General features: G+C 42.7%; 1 protein-coding gene across 1 annotated transcript in view; it reads left to right on the top strand.

Moving 5' to 3' along the window:
* The window catches only part of NALCN (sodium leak channel, non-selective), a 3094418-nt gene that overhangs the window by 1084105 nt on the left and 1998179 nt on the right, over nt 1-12134 (top strand). The window contains exon 9 of the mRNA XM_078657626.1: nt 11624-11775. Coding sequence (XP_078513752.1) covers nt 11624-11775 — 152 coding nt within the window. The remainder of the gene's footprint in view (nt 1-11623; nt 11776-12134) is intronic.

Raw genomic sequence — 12134 nt, 5'->3', positions numbered from 1 at the left:
ATCCTCAACATTTGTGAGTATGGTAGATTAGCAATGAGGTTTGGAGGATGAAAACTTTGGAAAGCAAGTCAATGGTTCTGATCTGTGTTCTTCCTGTATACACGTGTCAATTTTCGAGTTTGACTTTTTCAACCAAACATCTAAAAAGGCCAAACAGCTGTCACTAATATTGTGCGTAAATGTAATTTGTATGTTCATAGTGTTTAGCTCAGCGATTTTGTGCTCCAATTTTGTGAAAGAGTTCTTCCAAATCAAAAAGATATCAGCAATTAATCGACAATGGAAAGTAACATTTTCTTTCCACTGATGGTCATCAAAGATGTGATCTTGTTGAAATGTAGACATGTATGTGTTTGTATAGGCTAGAGCCCCTGCAAATGCTATTGTAGTCCCACTAATTTGGAGAAAATACTGAACGTCCTAAATAAAGTTACTGTGTTGGAGACGAAACTTTAGAATTTCTAACAAAAACACTTCATTAGCTTGGATGTTTGATTGCTGTACAAGTGCCCATTCTGCTGCGTCAATCCCTTCTTGTAATGGATAGATGTGTAAAAAGCTGTACTGTCTATAGTGCATAATAGCCATTGGTCACTTATGCCACTTTGCAAGGTTGCCAAATGTCTCAACAAGTCTGTGGTGTCTTTAATGTACGATTTCCACGTCTGGACAAACGGCTGTAAGAAATGATGAAGGTATCGCCCCAATGGTTCAAACAAGGAGTTGCATCCAGTTACAACAGGTCTGAAGGGTGGGTCACTTATGATTTGTGCAGTTTTGGAAGCATGTACAGGCATGGACATTGGGGATGTTTGGATGTAAGAAAATAACTTGTTTTTGGAATTATCCATTCCATTTCTAAAGGTCTTTGTAGGATGTTTGATAGCAGTGGCGGCTCGCACAGGTAATGATGTGGGGCAGCGGGGCGGGTGGGGCTGGGTGGGGGTAGCGGAGTGTGACATATGACGGGAAAGTGGAGAGTAAAGAAATAAATAAATAAAAGCACTTACTTTGCGCTCGCAACAATGCCGACTCGCCAATGCTGCGAGCGCAAAGTAAGTGCTTTTTTTTCTCTTTACTCTCCACTTTCCCATCGTATGTCACACCCTACTACCCCCCACCCATCCACGCCCTCATTCCGCTGCCCCACACTGTAACCTGTGCGAGCCGCCACTGTTTGCTAGTGTTCTTAGTATCTCTGCTGTTGGATCTTTATCCAGGGGCAATTATGTAGATCAATCCATAACATGCTCATGTACTTTTTTGTGATAAAAACTCATGCCCATGATGACCAAGGCGCCACCTTTATCTGGTGGTTGAAACACTAGTTGTTCCTTATTGGCTATATTTTGTATGTCCTGTAATCCGTTTTAAACAAATTGGACTGAGGAGCTGGCTTGAATCTGAATGAGACAAAATCTTTTTTCGATGCTTCAAAAACATCCAGCATTTTATGTAAATCAGGTGGAATGAATGTGCTTTTGGGTTTAAATTCTCTGTATTCAAGTGCCTTTATTTGTTCTTTAGCTGGGACAATGTTTGTGAAGAAATGGCGCAGTCCTAGAGTTCTCATGAATTTAAACAGTGCTACATCCAGTATCAAGGGTTAGTGTTGTATGTTGGTACAAATTATGTCCTTTTGTTTAGTAATGCTACTTGATGTTTTGTGAGTGCTACTGATGAGATGTTTATAACTAGGTTTTGTTCTTGCTCCAAAGATTTTTGTTGATCCTTTCTTGTTCTTTATTCTCTATTTGTTTTTTGGAGATGTTTATTTCTGATGAACGCCCTGCATCTCGGCCACTCCGTAAAAAAGACGAGGAAGGTGTTGATTGGTCTGATGAATCCTTCTGTGTGATCCGCATCTTTTTAGGTGCTCGAGTCGGCTCCATATCTTGATCTGTCACTAAACTTTCTTGTGATGATGTTGTTGGCTTCTGTCTCGTTCTTCTTTGGGCATACACCTTCACCTATGTGTATACTTCGTTGAGTTTGTAGTCAGAGGTATCACGTTTAAATTTCCGTAAATTCTGTTCTTGTAGTTCTTTACTATAGCTGTCCAGTTCCTTATTGAGATCATCAAGTGTTGATTTCCAAATATCTGGTGTTAATCTGCTCAATAAATCAGTTTTCAAAATGTCCAATTCCTCTTCCATCTCCCTGATGGTATTTGACAGTTCCTCTATAAGTAAAAGTATAAGATCTAGGGAACATTTATTTAATATTGCATACCACTTGTCCATAAATGCTTTGGTGAATTGAAATCTAAATAGCATTGGTTTAATTGATAACCTTAGACCGCGTGGGATTCTTTGAACTGTGTGGTACCGGATAAGAGTTGAAGCATGCAAGCATTGATTTAATGCCCTAATAGCGATGAATTCAAGCTGTTTAAGCTATTGAGTGATAGAATCTTAGAGCATTATGGCCACGTCACAAATGACACATGTCACTTGAAATACAGACTAGGTGGGTGTACTTCGACATGGCAGTTTAAATCTGCACTCAAAGGCGCTGCAATGGCAGGCCTGGGACAAGTTTACAGGGCTACTCAGGTGAGTGGCACAACTAGTGCTTCAGGCCCACTGGTAGCAGTTGATTTACAGGCCCTGGGCACACATAGTGCACTTTACTAAGGACTTACCAGTAACCAATCATAATCAAAGGTTCAAAGGTTCAAAATAAGCTTTATTCGATATTCCAAAAGAAGTATCATATAAGCATACATAGCAATAGTTTAAAAACAAGAAATGTCAATAATTAGAAAATAATCACAAAACGAAAAAAAGATTATCAAATTAAAAACAAATAAAAGACTTCAATGCCGCCTAGTTCATTATAACAATTTTTTTAAGTGTAAGCAGCAATTTTAAAAAATGTTCCATGATACATATCACATCCCTGTCTTCTAGCTCTTGTAGGCGTTCAAAAGCGTCTTTACAGGCCCTTACGCCCCATCTCTTGAGTAGGGGTCTCAATAGCGATTTCCTAGGAGTCTCGTAATATCTGCAGAATAAAATAATATGAATATTTGATTGTGCTGAGGTATCATCGCATGGACAAGGAGAGAGATTCCGGGACCAGTCATTACTTTTAGGGAATGTAACAAGACGAAAGAAGGAGCCCAGTCTAAATCTGGTGAGCATCATTCTAGTATAACAGGAAAAATCGATTGAGAGGTATAATTGTAGCCCCTTGTGCGGTGTCACCCTTTGATATGCCTGGTTTGTTTTATTTAGTTTTTGCTTATTCCATCTTTTAGTTTCCAGGTAATCCATTAGAGACTTTCTCAGATTTTTCCTCGAGATATGTTCCAGTAGCAATGGATCTGTAAACAGCTCTGGACGGCCAATATCATCCAAGAAGGTTTTGACATAAGTCAACCATTTTGAGTATTTCAGATGTTTTGACCCCTCCTTGTTTAAGATATCTAATATTACTTCCCTGTTTAAACCAGTCTCAGGGGTAGTCCAGATTTTATGCCAGAGAAGCGGAGGCTCCACTTTAATTAGATCTGATATAAACGGTAGATCCAGTTCAATGTGCATCATATATACAGAGGTTGCTTTGGATGTAGCCAGGAGGTACCTTAAAAAATTGTTTTCCACTTTTTGTATCAAGGAGATATTATTATCGATACCCCAAAGACCTGCTCCATAAATGGCTGTTGAAATACATTTTGCTTTATATATTGTAATGAGCTGTTTTACCGGCCTCCCCCCTATTTTTCCGGCAAAGTCTCGAAGTCCGCCAGTTGCTCTGACAAAGGCGAGTTTCCTCTTTTCAACTGCCGACTGCCAGGACATTTTCCGGTGCAGACATATACCTAGATATGTAAAGTTCTCCACTGTCTCCAGTCTTTTGTCCTCAATAAATATGGGGCATGGGATTCTTTTGTTCTTCTTGCTGCATAGCATTGCATAAGTTTTCCCTATGTTCACTTTGAGGCCCCTGTCGTTCATGAAGGCAGTAAATGCCGTAACCGCTTTTTGTAGCCCCACTCTTGTTTGGGAGAGGATAGCCGCATCATCTGCGTATAGCAGGATCGGGATGGATTTACCTCCAACTTTTGGGTAATCGCATTCGATGTTTTTCAGATGCTCGCCTATAGCATTTATATAGAGCGAGAAAAGCAGAGGAGCTAAGATGCACCCCTGCCTGACTCCCCTGTTGATGGTAAATCTGGGTGAGCACTCTCCCTTTGGGCCAAATCTGACTCTGGCTCCAGCATCTCTGTACAAAGACTTAATGAAGAGGAGGATTGATGGATCTATCCCCAGGTGTTCAAGAATATCCCATAGTTGTTGATGGAGGACACAGTCAAATTCTGAAGTTAAATCTATGTACGTTACGTACAGGCTTCCCTTCTTAATGTCCACATATTTGGACATAATAAGATGCAGGTTCAGGGTTTGTTCTACTGTGCCTCTTCCAGATCTAAAACCATATTGGAGGTTTGATAGTATTTCCTCTTCTTCGGTCCACTGAACTAAGCGTTTCAAAATGATACGGCCAGCGATCTTCATTAAAGTGTCAAGCAGGGAGATAGGCCTATAACACGATGGAGAATGCCTGTCTCCCTTTTTGTATATGGGTATTACAATAGCCTCGGCCCAAGATGGAATATGACCAGAGGCATTTACAGAGTTCAGGGCAGAAGTCAGTAAAGGGGCCCAAAAGGCTATCTCTGCTTTATAAACATCTGCAGGAATGGCATCCGGGCCCGGTGCCTTTCCAGTAGGGCTCTCTCTTATGGCCAGCTCAACCTCCTCACAAGAAAAAACAATGTTGGAATAACTATCGCAAAGAGGTCTTATGATTGATGGTGGGATTCGCTCTGATGTAAGGTTTTTTGTAGATGTGGGTTTGCTATAGAGCTGTTGGAAGTGAGCAGCCCAAGTCTCACCATCAATCGCAAGGTCCAGAGTTATCTCAGGCATTTGTACCCAGGGAAGCGGGGTATTAATAAATTTCCAAAAGGCTGAAAGGTCCCGGTTTTCGGACGTTGCCACCAATTTCTGCCATGCTTCCACCTTCAGTGCTTTTTTCCTATTTTTGATAGCCAGGCGATATCGGAGTCTGGCCTGGCGTATTTCCGTGAGTGGTTTTGGTATCATGTGCAACAGGTTCTTCAGTGACTTTAAGGCCCTGGAACAGTTTTTATCAAACCACCCTTTGACGGCCATAGGTCTTGTTTTAAACTGTCGTGTTAATAATTTTTTCAAACTGGCCTGTATTTTCAAAAAAACTTCACGGATGGCATGGGGCTGTTCTGTCGTGGACAGACAGATATGTACCTCCTCCCCCCTCATCTTCAATAAGTTCTTCAGGAGGCTGGTAGGATTGATTTTGTCCCATTTGATGGTATAACCGTTAATAGCCCCCACTTTGATGGGTTGTTCGTACTTAGTTGTAAAGTTATTTTGTTTAATAGTTGGAGAGGGTAACACAAGAGATAGGGACAAAGGATAGTGGTCGCCATATATGTGGTCAAGAGTGTCCCAAGAGAGTATTAGCGGAGCATGCATCTTTGTGAAAAGTATAAAATCTATGATAGAGTTTGTTTCTCTACCATGAAAAGTTGGTTTAAAAGTTCTTGGGGTGAAGAGTAAATCATTTGCAAAATGTAAATTAAAAAAGGCCATGAAATTATTTAGTGACTCCCCTAGTTTTGAGTGTTGGAAATGGCTAGATGTAGCTTCATCACGGTCGAACTCCTGTGTATGGAAGATATCACACATACCCTTTGGTGCATTAGGGCAGATATGACAATTGAAATCGCCCGTGAATGCTATTGCGCACTCGCTCCCCGATGTTTCTTTAATAGTTATCAGAGTATGGTGTAGGTCATCCAGAACTTTCTCCAGCTGCTCTACAAGCATATTGTTGTAGAAATTTATAATTAATAACAGCAGGGATGGGCCAATATCCATAACAATTATTTGGTATGAAGCCCTGAGTACCGTTTTTATGACCCTATGCCCAACTGCAACGCTAATATATGTACAAAGCCCTCCCTTATGTCTACCCTGCTTGCTCACTATCGCCGGTGAGTGAAAGGTCTGGTAACCAAGCAGGTGAATAGGAGAAGTCACCCAAGTTTCCTGGAAGCACAGGACTGAGTAGTGGTTTATCACGTCTAACCAGTCCTGTTGTATAGCTTTCGAGGAAAGTCCTGCTAGGTTCCAGGTGAGGATCTGAAGGTTGGCTATAATTTTCCTGTTTTCCACCTGGGTAGGGGTTGTAGTTATGATGGATTGTGGCTCCAATAAGGGCGTTGTATTCATAATATTCGTTCTATCAGTTTTTTCCGCCCCGTTTTCTAGGCCTTTTTTGGTAGGCCTATTATCAGAGTTGCCCTGTATTGGGGATGCCTTAGTGATTATACCAGGTGGTTTCTCACTACCCCGGTGATCTACTTTCTTTTGAGAGAGTCATTCTACGTCATCTAGGCCGTAGAGTGGCTCATAATAATTGTGACAGGGGTAGTTCCAATGAGGAGTTAAAGGTGGAAGGCGATAACCATAACCCACAGGGTCATATCTATAGGTCGAAAGATATCTACTTTCCTGCATATATTTGCTATTTTGGTATCTGTTATATGGAGGAGGTGTATAGTCATTTGCTAACTCCCCTGAGGGATACTTATTTTGGGTGGGTCTTCTAAGCTGTTGGAAATGGGGCTTATTAATATAGGGTTTTAGTTGATATGGCTTCGAAGGCATTAAGGCTTCGGGATAAAAATAAGAGAGTGGTTTAGGTTTTATAGGTCCACTATTTAGGACTGAAAACCAATCAGTTATATGTGTGATAACTCTAGGGTCTTTGAATGTGACAATTATTACATCGCCCTCTATGTCTTTAGGGCGAATACCAACCCAGTTTGTTCTTCTCACCATAGTTATTTCGCCATTTATATGGGGAGGTAAAGGCCTATTATTTTTAAACCAGAAAATCACCTTGTTTTTAAGACTGGTATGGTTTTCATAACCCCCTGTGGCTGATAGTGGTGGTACCCCCGTTAAAACAATGACGTTTTGTGATGCAGCTGGGGGTAAATCCACATTTCTTTCACGTGGCCGTCGTTCAGATATAGGAACAGTTTTGATCATATCTGTTTTTGTTTTTGTATTGCCCATTCTTGCAGAGGCCATAAGAGAGTTTATTTGTGGGGAGTGTACCCGTGTTTTGAGAGGTGCTTTAGGTGGAGGAACTGGGGCTTTGTTTGATGGCCTCGACGTAGTTGTACATACTTGTTGAATTGAACTCCTCGAGTCCTTCATAGTTTTTGGGTCCATAGTTGTTTTTCCTATATTTGGCATTTTCTCTCCAGCTTTAGAACTAGGTGCGGTAGCTGAGTCTTTTTTATTAAAATGGATTTGGGTAGAGCATCCTATAAGGGTATCCAACTGACTTCCTATTTTCCTCATTCTCTCAACTATTGGTATTAGTAGTGCTTTCATAAGGTGTTCCATCGCATCTGTAAAATCTTTAATAGAGGGAGGGACACAGGAGGTCAGTGTATCTCTAGGTAAAAAGGATGACCCTTCTGGTATTTGTGACATTTCTTTGGTAGGTAAGTCCTTAGAGGGTGTTTGTACTAAGAAATTTACCTTGACCGGGCCTCTTCTTCTACGCTTTTTTGGAGGTGATCGAATAATGACCTGTTTCTTTTTAGATTGATTTTTATTGTTCACGGGTTTGTCTACTGGTTTGTCTACTATTTGTGAAGAGGGCACTAGAAGGGAAAGTGTTTGCTGATCAGCCCCCACTAACGGTGGTAGATCTAAAATATCTGAAATAGCATCCTCAGCAGCCTTAGGTGAATTGGGAGTGAGCAAATCAATAAGATCAATACTTATGGTATTAGTATTGATAGGAAAATCCAAATGAGGCGGACCAGTTTTATCGTTTTTTGGAGACGAATAAGATTGAAAAAGTAAAGGAATATTGTCCGTGTTTAATGGATCATCGTCTGTGATATCCTGGGTAGGGTTTAAAGAATTATCCTCAGGCGTTACTTTGAGGCAAGTGTCGCGTATAGTGTTTTTAAGGTGCTCAATGGATAATCGCCGAGCAATGCGGCGCTCAGTCAATGCCAAGTCTCTATCTATTTCCGCAGTAGCTTTAAAGAAGAATTTATCCAGCGGACCCAGAATAGAGCCTCCATCTGATGGAGTTTGAACATCTGTAGCACGCTTAGCCATGAGCAAGAGTGATCAAAATTGGTAATTAATCGTGGCTGATGCGATTGTAGTGCAGTACTCACGTTGGGGGGATTGGCCAAGCCGAGCCTTGTCTGGCCTTGGAGGGCCGTAGAGGGCCCGCCCTTTGCCCGGGCTTCGCCCCGGGCTGCGACCCGCGCGCGTCCCGCGTCGCGGTTGCAATGCTGTTGTTAATAAACTTGTCGGCGGTGGGCGTGTCCGTGGGCGTGGCCGCCAGGGGAAGAGGAACCAGCTGAGGAAGGTGGAGGATGCTGGTCCTCGCAGTCCCCCGGCTAGCTGCTGGTAGTTCGCCCAAGCCTCTACCCTCAGGTCTCAAGCCGGGAGCGCTAGGCTAGCTCTGCCGATTGCAGAGCTCGCTCCCACCAGCGAGTCCTCGGCAGGGGAGGCAGCAATCCGCATTTCAAGGGAGTTTGTCAAGTGGACCTTCAAAGCGTCCTGAGCACAGCAGGCAACACCGTTCTGTTTGGCAAATGAGTGGCACCCCAATCATAATCAATAACCACCACATTAACCAATAACCCTGGGAGCCGGAGTAGCATGCTACTCACCTTAAAATGATTTGTCACATTGCCACAGGAAGTAAGCACTAAAAAGAAATCCAGTCCCAATACAATCGGTTTATATAGTGTCCCTACAGACTAACCCACAGCTATAGCACCACCCTACAGATGTAAGAGGGTACTCATGAATGTGGGTAGTTTGTTAGTGTATGTTAGACCTGGCATCTCTGGTGTGTTTTTCCGCTGTCTTTTTGCTTCTGACCTCCTGTTTTTGTTTTTACTGTGTGCTGCATTTGGTTTTTGCAAGTTTTAGAACTCTGTGCAGTTTACCAATGCTGATCGGTGCTACAGTGCCAGTGTTCCCTATGTAAATTGTGATTATTGTTGGTTATTGAGATTATTCTTATCCCAGGCACTGCTTGTAAAGCACTTCTACACTTCCCCCCTCCACAAAAACAAGCAACAAACAAAAGCGTCTTCTCAGTCTGCCTTCAATGACCTAGGCATGTTCTCACCCTATAATAGAAAGGCCCAGAATAGGGAACCTAAAACCGAATTAGCGAAAAAGCTCAAACCAGCTCCGCTCTATTCATCTCCTTATGCAATCCGTCTCTTTCCATTCATCCGTGCTTTCTCTCATTCATTACTCTCTCTTCTCCCTCCCTGATTACTTTCCCTGTACCTTCCTCTTCCCTCCCTCGCTTTCTCCTTCTCCTGCAGCCTCCACGTGCTGGCTGCAATTAATCTCAGGAGCAGTGGTGACTGGCATGTCCTGAGGGCGGTGGGGCATGCACAGAATTTTTTGTTTAAATAAAATAAAACACTTACCTTCCTGCAATGAGAAAGTCCTTTGTCATCTTCTCTCCTCGAGGAAGGCTCCCAAGCCAATTTTCACACTACTCTGATGCTCGTGAGAGCAGCATCCTGATTGGAGAGAGGGGCCTATGTCAGCGCTCCTGAGGGCCCTGGATGCCTGCACTTACTCTCAACCCAGCTATTTTAAGTCCGCTGGGTTGAGAGGTTTAAAGTGCGCATGTGTGGTTTGCCATCGCAAGATGGCTGGCCAAAGAGACATGCGCACTTTAAACAAGTGCAAAAGGCAGCCCACACTCCTCCTCGCTGCTGCTGCTTTGAGCAGCAGCCCAACCCTGTCCTGACACTCCAATTGGGACAGGGTGACGAAAAATAAAACGGTAATTAATTAGCTTCATTACCATTTTATCATTCTTCTCTGGGGGATTTCAGTGGGCCGACGCTCCCCCTATCAGAGAGCTGTGAAAAATGACAGAGTTACCTGGAGCTGCCCTGGTCTTTAAAAAAGGGCCTCCAAGGGCACCAGCCCACTGGTGAAATGCCTGATGGAATAAAGGGCCTGTCAGGCCCTGATGATGGACATAAATTGTGCAGAAGCTCCACACACAAGGAGGCAACCTTTCCCTTATCAGTCTTTTCCAACCCACCTTTTGATCCACCACATGATATCTGGCTTCTCACTGGATGGTCATAAGAAAGAATGCCAATACTGTATGACTAACCGTGGCGCCGTGTGTGTTTGCAGGTCTGATGTTTTATAGGGGTAAAGTAGAGATGGGATGATACATTTAGGTCTGCTGCCTTGTCAATGTGCTTGCACTATCAAGACCTTGCCAGGGAATGAATCACTGAATGTGCTTAAATATGACATAGTCCATATTCTTCCTTTTAACAAACAGTACTCTGCTCACTTACCCATTTAACCTCCAGGGTGGCGAAGCCCAGTATGATGGCACCGCCTACCCTCAGCACCACTTGGGTATTGACTAGGACAAAGTCGATGGCTGTTTCTAGGCCATTCTAATAGCCTTAGCTTAGATATTTCAGGGGACCTCTCAGTTTTTGATCTTCTGCTCCCCAGCTCCAGCAATTCTTTCCAGCTCCAACGGAGCTTTAAAGTGAGCGGACTTGTACGAATATGTAGTGTTTTGTGAGTTTTTTTTTTTTTTTAAATAATGATATGTATTTCTAACGGTCATCAATAGACTGGTATTTCATTTATGTAGAAAAATATAAATACAAATATGACATTTGTAATGTCTGCAATGTTTTGATCATAAATTTTGAATGATTTGATTCTAAATATCACAAGAGATAGTCAGTTGCAGCTGGCATAACTCGAGGTGGGATATGGGGTTTTGCTCGGGTAGAGGGTCGCGCGGGGCGAGTTAAAAACACTTTTTATGAAAAAGTTTACTTACCTTCCCTGGCCCAGTCCTGCGTCGTCTCTGCTCCTCTCGTGAACAGGAAGCAGATAGCTTCCCTTGCCTCCCCTAAGCCAATCACAATGCTGCAATGGCAGCGTTGTGATTGGTCGGGACGCCTACCAGCCAGGCGTCTAAGGGGAGGCAATTTTATCCATGTAGGCAGCATGCAGCCAACATGGAGGAAAGGCAGAATGCGTATGACTTTTTTGGTCGGCCCTAGAGGGCCGACCATACAGTCAGCCCCCTAAGCAGTGGGCAAGCCCCTCCTCTCCTGCCCTCGAGCAGATTCGCCCACCCTCAACCAAACCCTTCTGCTTTCTAGCAGTGCAGGAAGCAGAAACATAAAATGGTATTTACAATACCATTTTATGTTTCTGCTCCTCGCACTACGAGAAAGCAGTGGGGGGACGCTCCTCCGCCCGCATGGAGGAGCCGCCCCTGGAAGTAGTTACTAGTATATGAGTAGAAGAATTTGAATAAATGGTGGCGGGAAAGCATGATTTGTTAACAGCACATTGCATTTCCAGCTTTCAAAAGACCAGAATATAGCACAGAAAGAGATCGAATCATTTTTATTAAGAATGCAGTCACATGTATAATTTATCAATTTGTATATCTATTGATTGTGTTTAATATATTTTATATTTTATCTTTACAGCAATGTGACCTGGAATAATCTAGCTATTCCCGATACTCACTGCTCGCCTGATGGAGAAGGGTACAAATGTCCCATGGGCTTTAAATGTATGGACCTCAAAAAACTTGGACTGAGCAGACAGGAGCTGGGCTACAGTGGATTTAATGAGATAGGTCTGTCTTAATGGCTATAGCACATTTAAAACGTATAAAAATGCAAGTGGACATAAATATACCTAGGCCATGATTACAGTTTCACAACTAATCCCTTTTCAGGTCCATGTGCACCAATTGGTGTGTGCTCCCATAAATTTCATCAAGAAATATCTGTCGAAAGTCACTTCGAAAAATATTTGTTTGTGCACCCTGGAGTGGGTGATCAATTAATGTGAAATGCCACACACTTGTAATCGGATGTAAATGGTTGTACCACATGCAAATGACACTTAGGAATCACAGGATTACACAATTTACACTCACAAATGAGCTCTGTTTGTAATAAGAATATTATTGTGCATTTTACATGTCTGTTC

This window comes from Lissotriton helveticus, chromosome 8 (assembly GCF_964261635.1).
Source record: "Lissotriton helveticus chromosome 8, aLisHel1.1, whole genome shotgun sequence".
In the NCBI taxonomy this organism is placed as follows: domain Eukaryota; kingdom Metazoa; phylum Chordata; class Amphibia; order Caudata; family Salamandridae; genus Lissotriton; species Lissotriton helveticus.
This window is presented reverse-complemented; position numbering and strand designations above follow the sequence as displayed.